Genomic DNA, 16,274 nt, shown 5'->3' on the forward strand with positions numbered 1-16,274 from the left:
GGCGGTCAGCCCCAGGCCAGGCAGAGTGACGTTAATTAACGTCACTAGCCTGGGAGGGTCTGGGGAGCGAGCGCGCGCCCGCGGAGGCGCGTTCCCGGACCCCCCCCCCCGCGCGTGTGACCGGCGGATCCGATGTCCGCCGGTCACTTGGCGATCGTCGGGGGAGAGGGAGAAAGTCAGGCGGCTTGTGTAAACAAGCCACCTGTCATTCTCCTCGGTGTAAAAACACTGATCACACGGTTCTACTATGTAGAACCGTTGATCAGAGTCCTTACACCTCAAGCCACAGCCAATCACAGTAGAAAGCACGCCCCTAGGGACACACACAGCCCCTCCCTCTCAAATAAAGTTAACCCCTTCACTACCAGTGTATTTTTACAGTAACAGTGCATATGTATAGCACTGATTACTGTAGAAATGTCACTGGTAACCCCAAAAGTGTCAAAAATGTCAGTCAAGGGTCCGATCTGTCCGCCGCAATGTCGCAGTACCGCAAAAAAAATTGCAGATCGCCACCATTACGCGTTAAAAAAAAAAAACAAAAATGACAAAAATCTTTCCCTTTGTTAGTAAACGCGATAACTTTTGCGCAAACCAATAAAAATACGCTTTTTGCGATTTTTTTTTTACCAAACATAGGTAGCATAAAACAAATTGGCAGAAAATGTTAAAAAATTTTGATTTTTAAATTTTTTTTGGGGAATTTCATATAAAAAAATGTGAAAAATATTGTTATTTTTGCAAAATTTACGCTCTTTTTTTGTTTATAGCGCAAAAAGTAAAAAGCGCACAGGTGATCAAATACCACCAAAAGAAAGCTCTATTTGTGGGAAAAAAAGGACGTCAAATTAGTTTAGGTACAGCATCGCACGACCGCGCAATTGTCCGTTAAAGTCACGCAGTGCCGAATCGCAAAATACCCCCTGGTCGTTTAGCAGCCAAATCCTCCGGGGCTTAAGTGGTTAAACTATGCAGTGTTAGGGCCTGCCTAATTGGATACAATTGCAAGTTGTCTAGTTTTGACCTCATATGGTTTTTAGTAAATCTAAAGGAAAATTGTACAAGAAAATTGAACATGTATGGCCAGCCCAAGCAATGAGAGAGAAAGAATAAGGTTTAGTTTGCAGTTACACTTTGACTATCCTTTAAGGTAAATAGGTAGTGTAATAATTTAAAGGATAAGTGATATACAACCAAATACTAGCATCCATTGCATAAATCTTCCAATGTGCTGAAATGTTTCTGCTGAATCTATTCAGAAAAATTGCATCAGGATTCATTTTTTTCTCTATTTATGAAAGCTTGCATATCTTTCAGTTTCATCATTCAGTCTTCATTATTTAACCAGTTCTATTTACACCTATTTTTTCTTGTATTTTTAGCACCTTCAGAATTTCCATTGCCTAAACAGGAACAGAATGTTCAGCCACCCGGCCAGGCAAGTAAGTGCTATATAGTGTTAAGAAATGAAACAGATCCAGAGGAGGGGCAGCGTGTTTTTTATTATTTTAATGACCATTACTTTTTGTTTTATAAACCCAGTGATGGAGGGGAAGGGATTCCTAATCTGCTTTGTTGGGTTTAAATATAGCTTTCAGGATATCTCTCAGGGTAACAGTGCAGTAAGCATATTCTATCCAATAGAATCATTTCTGTCCCCATTGCTGTAAAGTGGGGGGCTCCTATCTGCCCCAAAGTGCTGGGGTGCATGCTCTGGTGGAATTTACCAGATAGCTCTGTATTAAACTTTTGTATGTTTAATGGTATTATGATGGAGAAGGAAGAAGGCTGGGAATTGGGACCTGGAAAATACAAAAACTTTGAATTGATTATTTTGACTCCATTCACAAAATGTGAGAGGCACTCGCAAAAATGTGGAGAATAGAGCCTCATGGTGATGCAACAGGACTGATGATCAGCAGTGACCTAGGGGAGTCTGGTGGTGAGGCAAACTTGTATGTTAGTAGTCCCCTGTCTGAGTTCAAGAGACCCATAATCATCTTTATAGTACTCATAAACCGCTGTTTAGATGTGTCCACGAGACTTGATTCCACTACTTATGTCCAGGAGCCTTCATCATGTGACTAATTAGTAGCCAAGGATGTCCCCTGTGCCTTCTTTGTTTTCTGGAAAGGCAGTTCGCAGCTAGCTTTGCTGGCTTGGTAGTTCTAAAGGTGCAAAGCTCTGGACTTGTGTGTCCTCACATGTTCATCACTAGCCATACCCCTGTTACTTTTCTGTTTAGCTTTTTCTGCATGTTAAATCTCAACTCCGAGCTGTTGTAAAATGTACCCATACAGTACCCCCCCCCCCCCCCCCCGCTTGTTTAGTCTAGAGCAGTGGTCTCTAAACTGCTGCCCTTTCCATGCCTTTATCTGGCCCTTGAGGCATTATTCCTGCCACTGACATCAACTGTGTGGCATAATTTCCACCACTGGTACCAACAATGGGGCTCTGTTCCTTCCACTGACACCAATGATGGGGCATAATTCCTTCCACTGACAACATAAAAAATGGGGCACTATTCTTTCCAAGACACCAACTATTTCTCCTCCGAATACCAAAGATCAGGCATTGTTAACTCCCACTGGGCCCTACTAATGTCTGAAGGACAGTAAACTGGCCCTTTCTTTAGAAAGTTTGAAGACCCCTGATCTAGGGAGATCATAAATTGGGTGGAATACTTGCCTTATTCCTAGCTCCCACTGGTTCTCTTTCTCTTTGTAAAACTTGTCCCCCCAAGCAGCTCCTCTTGGCTGGTTAGCCAGTCGCAGCTCTCTGGTGTCATCATGTAGAATGTGAGGAAAATGAGGGCCAACCTGCATCTGTGGAAGCCAGAGAGTGAAAAAGAGCACTCTCTGATATATACTTTGATGATGTTGGTTATCACTGTACACCTATTCATAATAAAAAGGAAAGGAAGAAACAGGCTGCTATTTATTAAGGAAGCATAAGATAAATTTTAATGACTATCTGAAGCTGCCATAGTAATGTTTTGCACTGTTATGAGGCTTTGTTAACATTTTTGTGATATGCCCCTAGCAGGGCCGGCAGTACCATGGATCCCAGTGGGACCATGGGACCCAGGCGGCACTTAGAGAGGGGCGGCCCCCGGCCGCCTCTTCTCTTCTTCGGCTCATACTCCAAACAAAAAAAAGGTCTGCGGCCGGCCTGACATGCACACTGCGCATGCGCCGCCACTCGGGAAAGCCCATAAATGTTCGGCTATTTCTGGGAATAGCCGAACATGTACGGGCTTTCCCCAGCGGTGACGGCGCATGTGCGGTGACGTGTTGGCGCCGGGCGGCACCATTTTTAAATCCTAAGGCGTCTTTAGGAACTGGTAATTGAGACTGCTCCACAGCCACACTACCTGCCATTATGCGGGGCTGCAGGCATATTACAGAAGATGCAGTGCTGCGGGCATGGTACATGCCCACAGCACTGCATCTCCTGTAGTATGCCCGCAGCCCCGCATTCTCTTTTACCATGCCCGCAGCCCCGCATTCTCCTCTACCATGCCCGTAGCACTGCATTCTCTTGCACCATGCCCACAGTCCCGCATTCTCATGCACCATGCCCACACCCCCGCATTCTCCTGTACCATGCCCACAGCCCTGCATTCTCCTGTACCATGCCCGCAGCCCTGCATTCTCCTGTATTATGCCTACAGCCCTGCATTCTTCTGTACCATGCCCACAGCCCTGCATTCTCCTGTACCATGCCCGCAGCCCCGCATTCTCCTGTACCATGCCCGCAGCCCCGCATTCTCCTGTACCATGCCCGCAGCCCCGCATTCTCCTGTACCATGCCCGCAGCACTGCATTCTCCTGTACCATGCCCGCAGCACTGCATTCTCCTGTACCATACCCGCAGCCGTGCATGGCACTGTGGCACTATAGACAGAAGAAAGCCTGGTGCGCTCATCTGCCCAGTGTCTACTGCTCTGTCCTGCTCCTGCTGTCATTCCGTACACACTCACACCCCTCTGACTGCTTTCATAGTCCTATAGAATGTGGGGGCCTTTTGGAGGGCGTGAATTTTTTTTTTTTTTTAGGGGGAGGGGCAGAATTTCATTCTTGGACCCAGGCAGCACAATGTCTTGGGCCAGCCCTGGCCCCTAGCCTTATGGCTGCAAAACACAAGTAAAAATGCTTTTATTCTGGTTTAGAAATGTTCCACTAATACAGGCTGAAAGGAGAAACCACAAACAGTTGCTCAGTTTTAATTCTGTAATGGGTACCTGACCACTAAAAGGTATCTCAATTCTGTTAAACACTAGGGTGATATGAATTGTAAGCATTTACTAATGTTTTTTAATCATTTGATTTTTAGCCATTAATGGCATCACGCTGTGTTCAAAGAAAGAATATGAGAGAATTTCCTCAGAAGAACAGGAACAGGTATGTATAAAAATTGATTATGAACATGGTTATAACTCTAACAAGCTTATTTAATAAACTTTACATGGACCAAAGCACTAAAGGAAAAGTACAGCACCCATAAGAACTAATCAGAGCCATCTTGTCCTAATCTATCTTCAATAAAGTGAGTTTATTTTAGTAGCTATACATGTTGCGCATAGTGCTAAGCTCCTTCCACTATTTATTGAATTAGCCTGTAGGTGTCATGTTCTTTTCCAATAATTTATTTTGCAATTTACACAAAGATACAAAAAACAACGGCCACATAGAAAACAAATAGTATATGATGGTTACATGCCAGAGAACAAAAAGTCTTAACATGGTAACATGACATGACAGACTCAGTAAGAAATATTTCCTTCTTTAAGAGAGACCATAATGATCACCACTGAGGATATACACTCTCACGCCCAGTCATGCCCCGCCCCTCCAATATTGCCTATGGGGCATAGGGAAGAAATGGGGATGACATTGCAGTATTAGTAATGTTAGTCATCCCATCCACTAGGGCTCAGTGAGTGAAGTGCTGATGGGACCAGTCAATGCCCTCAGCTACCTCCAGCCCACATTACATCTTCAGGATCCAGACAGAAGTCGACTTCTAAATGACATTGCGTTACTACACATGGCCGGAGGGCCTTAAAGCAAAAAAAAGGAAAAGGAAGGGAGAAAAGAAAAAGAAAGAGAGAAGAGAAAATTAATAAAGGAAAAAGAGAGCAAGGAAAGAAGTGCAATCTATCCTGTAAAGAGAAACAATAAGATACAGTGCCTTGCGAAAGTATTCAGCCCCCTTGAACTTTGCGACCCTTGCCAAATTCCAGGCTTCAAACATAAAGATATAAAACTATGATTTTTGTGAAGAATCAACAACAAGTGGGACACAATCATGAAGTGGACCTGGCCGTCCCTCTAAACTTTCAGCTCATACAAGGAGAATACTGATAAAAGATGCAGCCAAGAGGCCCATGATCACTCTGGATGAACTGCAGAGATCTACAGCTGAGGTGGGAGACTCTGTCCATAGGACAACAATCAGTCATATACTGCACAAATCTGGCCTTTATGGAAGAGTGGCAAGAAGAAAGCCATTTCTTAAAGATATCCATAAAAAGTGTTGTTTAAAGTTTGCCGCAAGCCACCTGGGAGACACACCAAACATGTGGAAGAAGGTGCTCTGATCAGATGAAACCAAAATCGAACTTTTTGGCAACAATGCAAAACTTTATTTTTGGCGTAACAGCAACACAGCTAATCACCCTGAACACACCATCCCCACTGTCAAACATGGTGGTGACAGTTTAATGGTTTGGGCCTGCTTTTCTTCAGCAGGGACAGGGAAGATAGTTAAAATTGATGGGAAGATGGATGGAGCCAAATACAGGACCCTTCTGGAAGAAAACCTGGAGTCTGCAAAAGACCTGAGACTGGGACGGAGATTTGTCTTCCAACAAGACAATGATCCAAAACATAAAGCAAAATCTACAATGGAATGGTCCACAAATAAACATATCCAGGTGTTAGAATGGCCAAGTCAAAGTCCAGACCTGAATCCAATCGAGAATCTGTGGAAAGAACTGAAAACTGCTGTTCACAAACGCTCTCCATCCAACCTCACTGAGCTCGAGCTGTTTTGTAAGGAGGAATGAGCAAAAATTTCAGTCTCTCGATGTGCAAAACTGATAGAGACATACCCCAAGCGACTTACAGCTGTAATCGCACCAAAAGGTGGCGCTACAAAGTATTAACTTAAGGGGGCTGAATAATTTTGCACGCCCAATTTTTTCATTTTTTTATTTGTTAAAAAAGTTTGAAATATCCAATAAATTTTGTTCCACTTCATGATTGTGTCCCACTTGTTGATTCTTCACAAAAAATTACTGTTTTATATCTTTATGTTTGAAGCCTGAAATGTGGCAAAAGTTTGCAAAGTTCAAGGGGGCCAAATACTTTTGCAAGGCACTGTAAATATCCTATGAGACATCCGAAAGATATATTAAATCCAAGGATCCCAAAATTTAGTAAAAAAGGCAATTTTATCATTCAAGATTGCAGAAGGCGTCATTTTCTAAATTGATAGATGCTACATGAGGAAATATAAATTGTATAAGCTATGCTAGTTTGTATACACAACCTAAAACCCAAAGTAAAGCTGCTCAAACATTTTGAGTAGCAGACCGTACCAAGCATTCCAGAGAAACAAAAAATCCAGAAATAAAAATTTGCACATGAATTATTACACTTTAGTTAGGGGATACCTTAAATTCCAGCCATGATAGAGCTGTTTTAATGTTTGTTACTTACAGTAAAGATACCCACTGACACAATATGATCTGTCAGATAATGATCAGATTGAGAAACAATTATGACTTTGGGTTACCTCCAACTTTTGCAAACACGGTTCAGCAAAAACATTATTTGTACTGATTTAGGAATCGTTTCTTCACTGATTTCTATTGTCTTCCCCATGTTATACTGGAAGTGTTTTCACAGGGCACAAAACATGTATACCAGGCCAGTGCAATTTTACCTGTTAATGACACACTTGTTCTACAGAATGATCATGCTGAAGTTGGATCTGCTAGCTGCAATTCTTTGTCTACCTTAAGATTGATTTGGTGAAGATTGATTAAAATGCAAAAATACAGTACAGTTATAGGTACGCCCCAGTCAAAAATAACTTTGAGATTCTTTTAAGGAACTTAGTACTTCAGATTATCATCTAGATATGGATGTAGAATCCTAGCCCACATTACTCTCTTTGTCAGTAATATGATGATCAAAGACCTTGGTTTGTAGTACAAGAGAGCTATTCCTAAATGCGCCTTGAGCAGGCTCTTTTGAAATAAAAGTATTTTTGGTTCTACACACATAAGGATATAATAAATTTTAATCAACCGTTAGCAAAAGTGTAACACACAACTGTATATGAAACAATTATATGGTATTTTAGCGCGACTTGATTTATAATTTGTTTCACTGGGGTGTGGTCACACTTGAAGTTGCAGCTTTTTTTTGGTTTCCATTAGCGCGGTTATTATTTCCATTACAATTATATGGTAATTGGACAACAACGCAGAAACAGATGTTTTTATGACACAACTATATTAAAATACACATAACAAATAATTGACAATGCAATCACAGACAAATCTTCTTACCCAGATCCATCTGTAACCCTGATTTCTTCCAGTCTTTCCTGAGTTCCTTCCTCCCAGCCAAGCTATCATAAAGACATTTTTTGAACCCCCCACCATAATATATATGTTAGTCATTCATATAACTCAATCTTTATCACCATTTCAAAGCCATGTTAGCTGTGGGACAATAAACAAAGAATTGCTTGTTCGCAACAAATTATTTGCTTAAAGTAACACTAACAGCTAACCAATTGGTCAAGTCATTTCGTTTTTTATGAATAAATCCCATTTACTATATTTTATAATCCTCTCAAACATTAGCTTACTCCCTCTCAACTCAGTTGTCTTGTCATAGTTGGATGGTTTCCGCATAAACTGCTGCTCCCATGATCATCCCTAACAGATTCCTTAGGTAATTATGGCACACCGATGGAGCATTAGATGCAATCAAATGGATTCATATTATTAACTTTGAAGGCTGCTTTACATCTTTGTATTTTGAAGTTTTACTCTAAGATTGTTGATTGTTGGCAGCAACCCTCCTGTCATGGCCAACCCCAAGGCTGTCCAGTCAGACAAAACTTTGCCTCTTCCAGGTAGTGTCAGAATGAGCCACTAAACCTACTCCCACACATTTTTATTGATCCGTCACTTAAGGCCCGTACACACGAGTGGAAATTCGGGCGGGATTTTTCATCTGACGACCGATCTGCCGATTTTCGGCTTGTTAGCATGATGCTTCCGACAACCGACTCCGACTTTTCGGTCGAAAAAATCCTGGTGTGCAGGCTATAAAATTTTTGTCGACCATCAAAACACGTTCGATTTTCATCTCATTAGTACAGATTTCGATGGGGAAAAATCTTATGAGCAAGATAAGAGATGAAAGAACACATACAAAGCAATCCAACACATGACATAACTTCTGAAGTAGAATTCTGTCGTGCGGGAAAATTCGTGTGCAGTTTAGAGCACATTCCAACCAACAGACACCACTCTGGACAAAAGACGGACGACCGGTCGGCGGAAATTCGTTGCGTGTGTACAAGGCTTTAGATGACTTGCCTATTGTCACTTAAGATGGGACTATAAAGGTAGAGCTAATAAACAGAGATCAGACTTAGCCTATTAAAGGAATCCTTTGCTGAAAAGAATATGCATGCTGCCATTGCTGACCTCCTCCTGAAAATACAGAACACCAGATAGGACAAGCAAACTTTCTCATCAGCGGGAGATTCCAAAGCTTTGCCTGTTAGAACAGCTCTGGGTTCAGCTGTGACAGGAGGTTTTGGGGGCTGCAGCAGTTTTATTTTTTCCTCCACCACATTTTTTTAAAATTGGCATTGAAGTGTGTCATAGGTATTCAGCTTACTGCCTGGAATTTCCATAAACCTCAGCAGGCCCATCACATTTGTTTTACAGACTCCAATTACCTCTGTAATAAAATGAATTGTTGTTCATATATAGCACAGCTCAGTTGAGAAATGAAGCAGGCTTTTACATGTACTAGTATCCAATTCTGCGTATGATTGAACCAATGACACCTGCTGCTTATGGCAGCTTTATGTTGTATTAGGCAAGATGACTATGAGAATATTTGAGGTGGTAAGTTGTATTTCTCTTATGCACTTGGCCACTAATATTGACAAGTAAGATATTCTAAATAAGCCTTTATAGACCTGATTGTTCTGTCCAAATTTGCCTTTGTCATGCATGTCCTGTTTTAATGAGATCGTATTAATACTTCAAGTAGTTCATACTCCTAATAGGTGCCGTTTCAGGACAGATTGGATGACTGTTGAACATTGGTGGGCTAAAATATCAATCGGATGTTCAGAAATGTTAGCAATTATCAGTATAAACTTTTGACTCTGAAATTGAAAAAAAAAGTTGATTTTGATCTTAACAAAAAAATGTTTTTACTTGCTCTTTGTAATGATATTTTAAAATCTCTATTTTAATGTTGGCTTCTTTTAGATTTACTCTATTAAGCCTCAGGAGGAACGTACGCGTCTTGCTCTGATCATCTGCAATGACAAGTTTGATGATTGTAACCTTAAACAACGCAGTGGAGCAGAGTTCGATGTGGATGGGATGGAGAAACTATTAGAAGGGCTTGGATACAAAGTTGTAAAAAAAAACAACCTGACTGTGAAGGTAATTTACTATACATTTTTTTTTTTTTTTTATTTTAGGCCTTTGGCAAGTGTTTTGGAGTGGTTTAATCCAAATTCATTGTTTGCATTGTTACCAAAATATTGTTTTATGCCAAGTAAACGTAACTTTTAGATGGGGATATGTAGAATATAAATTAAAATTTTTGAACTGAAAAGGTCTGGCTCAAATATATGCCTGAGTGTAATGGTTAACCCCATAGAGGGCATGGAGTCTTATTCAAACTGCTCACTTTTAACATACTGCCATTAGTGAGTCAATGGACCTTCTGACGTAAGATTTGGAGAGATATGCACACTATCCTAACGTTCTGCTCTCTGAACGTTAAAGCATCTTGTGTACCACCCACAGTGGGGTACTTTGACCTAACGCCAAAGTTACACTTTAAAGGGAGACTGTTAGGGCAGCTGTTAGCTGCACATAGTGATAAGTCTGCCTTGGAATTGGCACAACTTTTTAGGAGATGGGTAATGGCTGACTGTAGTAGATCATTGGCACTCAGAGCAGACCAGTTTTACACCTTTTAGTTGCTGTATACAACATTATGTTCATTAAAAATTACAATTTGGAATTTGTAATAGAAAAAAGTGGGGTGGTTGTACTGGTAGGAAATGCAAGTCTCTTTTTCAAATGTAAAAAATGAGTGTTTCTTTACATTTGATGGTGTTTGGGAAGACTGTCCCATACGTTGATGGTTAGTGTAGTTCTACTTCACATTGATGGTCAAAGGGTAGGAATGCGCAGTACTTTAAAGGCCAGAAAAGTGAAAGAAGATTTGTGCCATGCCACTGGCATAGCTCCCAACTGTCGCTGATTTTGAGGGACTGTGCTTGATTTGGAACAAAGTCCCTCATTTGTCCCTCATTTTGGTCTGATCTATATAGTTATATATAAAATGCACTATTTATCTTTCAAATAGTGTTTCAAAGTGCTAAACCTTTCATACAAAGTCCAAATTTCTGCATTTGTAAATTTCAAAAGCCAGTATAAAGGAATAGTAGTAGTAAAAAAAAAATATCACTTGTGAGTTTAACAAATATTTTTTTTTTTGTATAATTCTCCTTTAATGGGGCATGGCAGGGTCTGTGTCCTATATCTAAATACTTTTTCTAACAGGTGTCCCTCATTCCCATCTCATAAAGTTGGGAGGTATGCACTGGCTCTGCTAAGTGATATTGGTAATGGGAACTATGCAGCTATGTTAGAGAAACCCTGGATGAAAATGGCTGCTCTCAAATTGATTGTCTGTTTTACAATGACACAACCTGGGCGCCTCTAGGATTAATACTAAATCTGGTGCTTTTTTAAAAGAAAATGTTTTATATGGAACAAGTTCAATGAGATCCAAAGGGCTGCACACTTGAAAACTGCATCCAATTTAATCATTATCTTCAAAATGCCATATACACCAATCGTAGACCCCATGGGAGCAAGGAAACATAGACAAAGCGTTAGTCATGAATAAGCGCTAGCAGCGCGAAACATGTTGACTGTTTTCCTTCCTTCCGGGGTGTCTACGTTTGCTGCATATGGTGTTTTGAAGATTATGAATAAAATGGATGCAGTTTTCAAGTGTGCAGCCCTTTGGATCCTTTTGCACTTATTCCATATATCTGAATACACAGGAGGTGAAAGGGACTTTGGCAGACCCACCTGGACCAGCAGCATACATATTTTATCTATAAAAGAAACTGTTTGTTTTTCACTTTCCAATGGCACAAGAAAAATACAGATTCCAGTGCAGTGATAATCACTTTATAAAACTGAAATTCAGGCAACATTAAATTTGTTTAACAATAGCACAAAAACAGGAACAAGTAAAAAAACAAAAATGTAATTTATTACCACACCAATTGTAATGTTAAGCGTTTTTTTTTTTTTTCTCCAAAAGTTTTGCGTTTTGCTTTAAATTCCTTCAGTTTTTCTATATGAAACCCAGTGAGATCACAGATGTTGTATTTCTTTTTGTTAACATTTTCTTAACTATTCCTATATGACATTCTTGCAGGAGATGCGGAAAACAATGAAAGATTTTGCTGCTGAAGAGACACATATGACCTCGGATAGCACTTTCCTAGTATTTATGTCTCATGGTCAAAGAGATGTCATCTGTGGGACTGACAGCCAACACTCTGCAGAGGAGGCAACAAATGCACTACATGTTGATGAGATCTTTACTACATTCAACAATAAGAACTGCCGTGTACTGCGAGATAAACCAAAAATTATCATTATTCAGGCCTGTCGTGGAAGTAAGTAAAACTGCAGCATTATTTTAGCAATGATCTTAAAAAAAGCAGATCAGGGTATAGTAGGTTACAAAATGGTAGATCAGTGCCTTAATACTTTGGTTTGCAGTTTAAAGGTATCAATCCCAAAAAGATTTTACAATTGTGCTTTATTTCTTCACATACATAATTCGTGCATCTGCACTTTAAAAGTGCAGCCTAAAGCCTGAAATTAAAAAAAAAAAAAAAGTATTCCCTACAACTACTGTGCGAATGAACAATGGGCGCCTCCTACATATACACTCTGTGACATTTGTGGATCCTTGAAGAGAACCAAAGGGTGGGGGGCTGAAGGATTTTCTTGGTAACAAATGACACATCATAAACCATATAAAAAATCAATATATTTTATTACAAAAATAATGACATAGCAAAAAACATTAATACAATAAAAAAGTGCATTTAAAAAGTTATTATTACACATTTTTCAATGACCAAACTGTGCATATAAATCTATTGTATTCCAATAGTATACAGTGATATTATATACCAATAGAAGCACAGCTGGTCCTACTCAACATGTTTCGCGGTTGTCCGCTTCTTCAGGATTTTCCAAGGGTGAGACAATAAACATTTTTCTATAACAAGAAACTGTGATCATCAGTATTGAAACATCTAGGTAGATACAGAAGCAGCAGAAGTGTATGAACGTATGTTAAATAAGTTGCAACGAACGATACTTGGACACTTACCCTTGGGTAAACAGCTAAATATCCCAAGTGCTCACTCTATCGGGAATAGTAGGCATGCTGCTCTCCTCAGATGGGGAAACTCCAAAGACTGAAAATACAAAAGAAAGGAGGCACAAGCACCTACCGCATTACCCTTGGACACCTTCTAAAAATGTATTGAATGCCAAAAACATACTTATAAACATGAACAGTAAAATCGTATAAAACAAATCCACCTCTATGGGGAAAAGGACATGTCCCTGTATTAGGACTACTGACGCATTTCGGGAGGCATGCTCCCTTCCTCAGAGCTAGTCCATCATCCTGAAGGCTCAAATTTATACTGAATAAGCCAGCATGAACACCCCCCTCAACCATGTGCCCTGGGCGGGGCCATATGGCACCTGTGTTGACCAACAACATGAACGTGGGAACATCCATAGTGATTACCAACCATCTGTACATTACCATACATTCATCTTTCATAATTGCTAGCTGAAGCCCCACATCGCACTGGGATCCTACGTCTCTACAGCATCTCTTACCATGAGAGGCATTCAGACCCCAGACCATCTCGCTGCATGCCCCATTTCTTTAAGCCATCCCCATGGAGCACAGATGCCTCCTGAAACACGTCAGTGGTCCTAGCACAGGGACATGTCCTTTTCCACATTGAGGTGGATTTGTTTTATGCGATTTTACTCTTCATGTTTGTAAATATGTTTTTGGCATTCAATACATTTTTAGAAGGTGTTCAAGGGTAATGCACCAGGTGCTTGCGTCTACTTTCTTTTGTACTTACACTTGGGTGTATGGACAGAATGGAATAAGGGCCAAGACACAAGAGCGCCAGCACCAGTCTCTCGGGTGGCATAGGAACTATAGCTGCGGGTACAACTATGTATGTTCCTTATATAAAAGGGGAAGTAAAGGGTCAAAGAACAGCATTAGGTTATGTCAATGAAACTGGATATTTCATAAAAAAAAGGAAGAGCACACAAAAGTAGGATAACACCTACCACTCTGTATTGATCAGCAAAAGATATATATATATATATATATATATATATATATGATTTATTGAAGAAATTACACTTTGCTACAATGTAAAGTAGTGAATGTACAGCTTGTATAACAGCATGAATTTGCTGTCCACTCAAATTAACTCAACACAGCCATTAATGTCTAAACCGCTGGCAACAAAAGTGAGTACACCTCAAGTCAAAATGTCCAAACTGGGCCCAGTTAGCCATTTTCCCTCCTCTGCTTCATCTGACTCGTTAGTGTTGCAAGTTCTCAGGTGTGAATGGGGAGCAGGTGTGTTAAATTTGGTGTTATCGCTCTCACTCTCTCATACTGGTCACTGAAAGTTCAACATGGCACATCATAGCAAATAACTCTCTGAGGATCTGAAAAAAAGAATAGGTGCTCTACATAAAGATGGCCTAAGCTATAAGAAGATTGCCTAGACCCCGAAACTGAGCTGCAGCACGATGACCAAGACCATACAGCGGTTTAACAGGACAGGTTCCACTCAGAACAGGCCTTCCCTTGGTCGACCAAAGAAGTTGAGTGCACGTGCTCAGCGTCATATCCAGAGGTTGTCTTTGGGAAATAGGTGTATGAGTGCTGCCAGCATTGCTGCAGAGGTTGAAGGGGTGGGAGGTCAGCCTGTCAGTGCTCAGACCATACGACGCACACTGCATCAAAATGGTCTGCATGGCTGTCGTTCCAGAAGGAAACCTCTTCTAAAGATGACTGTGTGTTGAGTTATTTTGAGGGGACGGCAAATTTGCACTGTTATAGAAGCTGTACACTCACTACTTTACATAAGTATTTACAGCCTTTGCTAAATACTTTGTTGAAGCACCTTTTGCACCAATTACAGCCTCATGTCTTTTTGAGTGTGATGCTAGAAGTTTGGCACACCTATTTTTGGGCAGTTTCTCTTATTCTTCTTTGCAGGACTTCTCAAGCTTCATCAGGTTGGATGGGGAGCATTGGTGCACAGCCATTTGCAGAGATGTTCAGTCTGGTTCAAGTCTTGGCTCTGGTTGGGCCACTCAAATACATGCACAGATTTGCCACTCCTTTATCTTGGCTGTGTGCTTAGGGTCGTTGTTCTTTTGAAAAATGAACCTTCACCCCAGTCTGAGGTCCAGAGCGCTCTGGAGCAGGTTTTCATCAAGCATTTCTCTGTACATTGCTGCATTCATCTTTCCCTGAATCCTGACTAGTCTCCCAGTTCCTGCCACTAAAAAACATCCCCATAACATGATGCTGCCACCACCATGCTTCATTGTAGGGATGGTATTGGCTAGGTGGTGAGCGATGCCTGGTTTCCTCCAGACATGGTGCTTGTCATTAAGGTCAAAGAGTTCAATCTTTGTTTCATCAAACCAGAGAATTTTGTTTCTCTTTCGTTTATTGACAGACACAGCTCTAGATCTTCATAACCATTGGGTTATACTGCCCTCTACAGGAGTAGGACACTAGGCAGAAAAAGACTCTGGCTAAACCTATGGGCAGTCCCAGGGGCTATACTTCCTCTCCCTGCTATAGGTACTCAATTTTTTTTCTGCCTAGTCAGGAGTAAGGACCTAGTTCCTTGCTGGGATCTCTGGTCCTGGCAATTTTTTCTTTTTAGATAGAAATTTTTTCTCCTGTTTTTTTTTTTTCCTGTGAGATCTACAATCAACTGCCAGACTGGGCGACGGGCTAGATAATCTAGATCCAGTGGTCACCCCAGTCTGGCCAGCGAGCGCGCGCAGACCTCAGCTCCATGCTAGGTCAGCGTAGACATGGCCTGCGCGTTAAACGCCTTGTGAGGTCGCATACGACCGGGTCTCAGCCTGAGTCGCAGCATTCCTCCTGTTCGACAGTCCCCCCACTTCAATGGTGAGAGATTCTGTCTGGAGCGGTGCCCGCCTGGTTACTGGAGGGTTTTGGGGTAGATGTTGGCCCCTCCTAGGGATGGTCAGACCCCCCCGGGTTCCCTTCCTTCCCGTCAAGCACCCCCCTTTTTCATCTGTCCCCCATCCTACCTCCCCCCTCCAAGTATGCTGGGGCTGTGTAGGTGGTCTGGTCCACCTCCTGGGGTGGGGGCAGGGCGCTGTGCTGGCGACTGGGGCCAGGGGGGTGCGCCGCCGGTGACCGGATGAATGGCTGTGCGAGGGGGGTTTGTACCTGGTGGGGGCTCCTGCGAAGGCTCCCTGTCCTGCCTGGGTCTGTCCTTGAGGCCTAGGGACCCCCCCTGGGTCTCTGGGAGGCTTGTGGTGCTGCGCAGGGCCGCCATTTTTCTGTAGCCTGTGTATTCCTATGTACGGCGGCCATGTTTTGTTGTAGTCATACGGCCATTTTACGGTGGGTTGCCATTGAAAATAGCGGCGGCCATGACAGTGGAGCCCTGTTTGTGGCGATTTCAGGGGTGGGAGCCCCTCCTCATCCCCTGGTGATCTCCAGGATCTTTCTGCTAGGTGGTGAGTCTTGTGGGGTTCTCTCCCTCTCTGCTGGGGATTGCTTAGTGCTTGTGCCTGGCGACCGGGTGGTGCTGCCAGTGCAGTGGGAATTGTCCCTTTG

The 16,274-nt window shown here is 41.8% G+C and overlaps 1 protein-coding gene across 2 annotated transcripts in view; it reads left to right on the plus strand.

Moving 5' to 3' along the window:
- The window catches only part of LOC309545737 (caspase-1-A-like), a 71,430-nt gene that overhangs the window by 26,324 nt on the left and 28,832 nt on the right, over nucleotides 1-16,274 (plus strand). For both annotated transcript variants that reach the window (XM_082245080.1, XM_082245081.1), the window contains 4 exons: nucleotides 1,383-1,442; nucleotides 4,336-4,403; nucleotides 9,539-9,718; nucleotides 11,745-11,988. In XM_082245080.1, the coding sequence (XP_082101206.1) occupies nucleotides 1,383-1,442; nucleotides 4,336-4,403; nucleotides 9,539-9,718; nucleotides 11,745-11,988 (552 nt within the window). The remainder of the gene's footprint in view (nucleotides 1-1,382; nucleotides 1,443-4,335; nucleotides 4,404-9,538; nucleotides 9,719-11,744; nucleotides 11,989-16,274) is intronic.

This window comes from Pelophylax lessonae, assembly GCF_965119305.1.
Source record: "Pelophylax lessonae genome assembly, chromosome: 2".
Classification (NCBI taxonomy): Eukaryota; Metazoa; Chordata; class Amphibia; order Anura; family Ranidae; genus Pelophylax; species Pelophylax lessonae.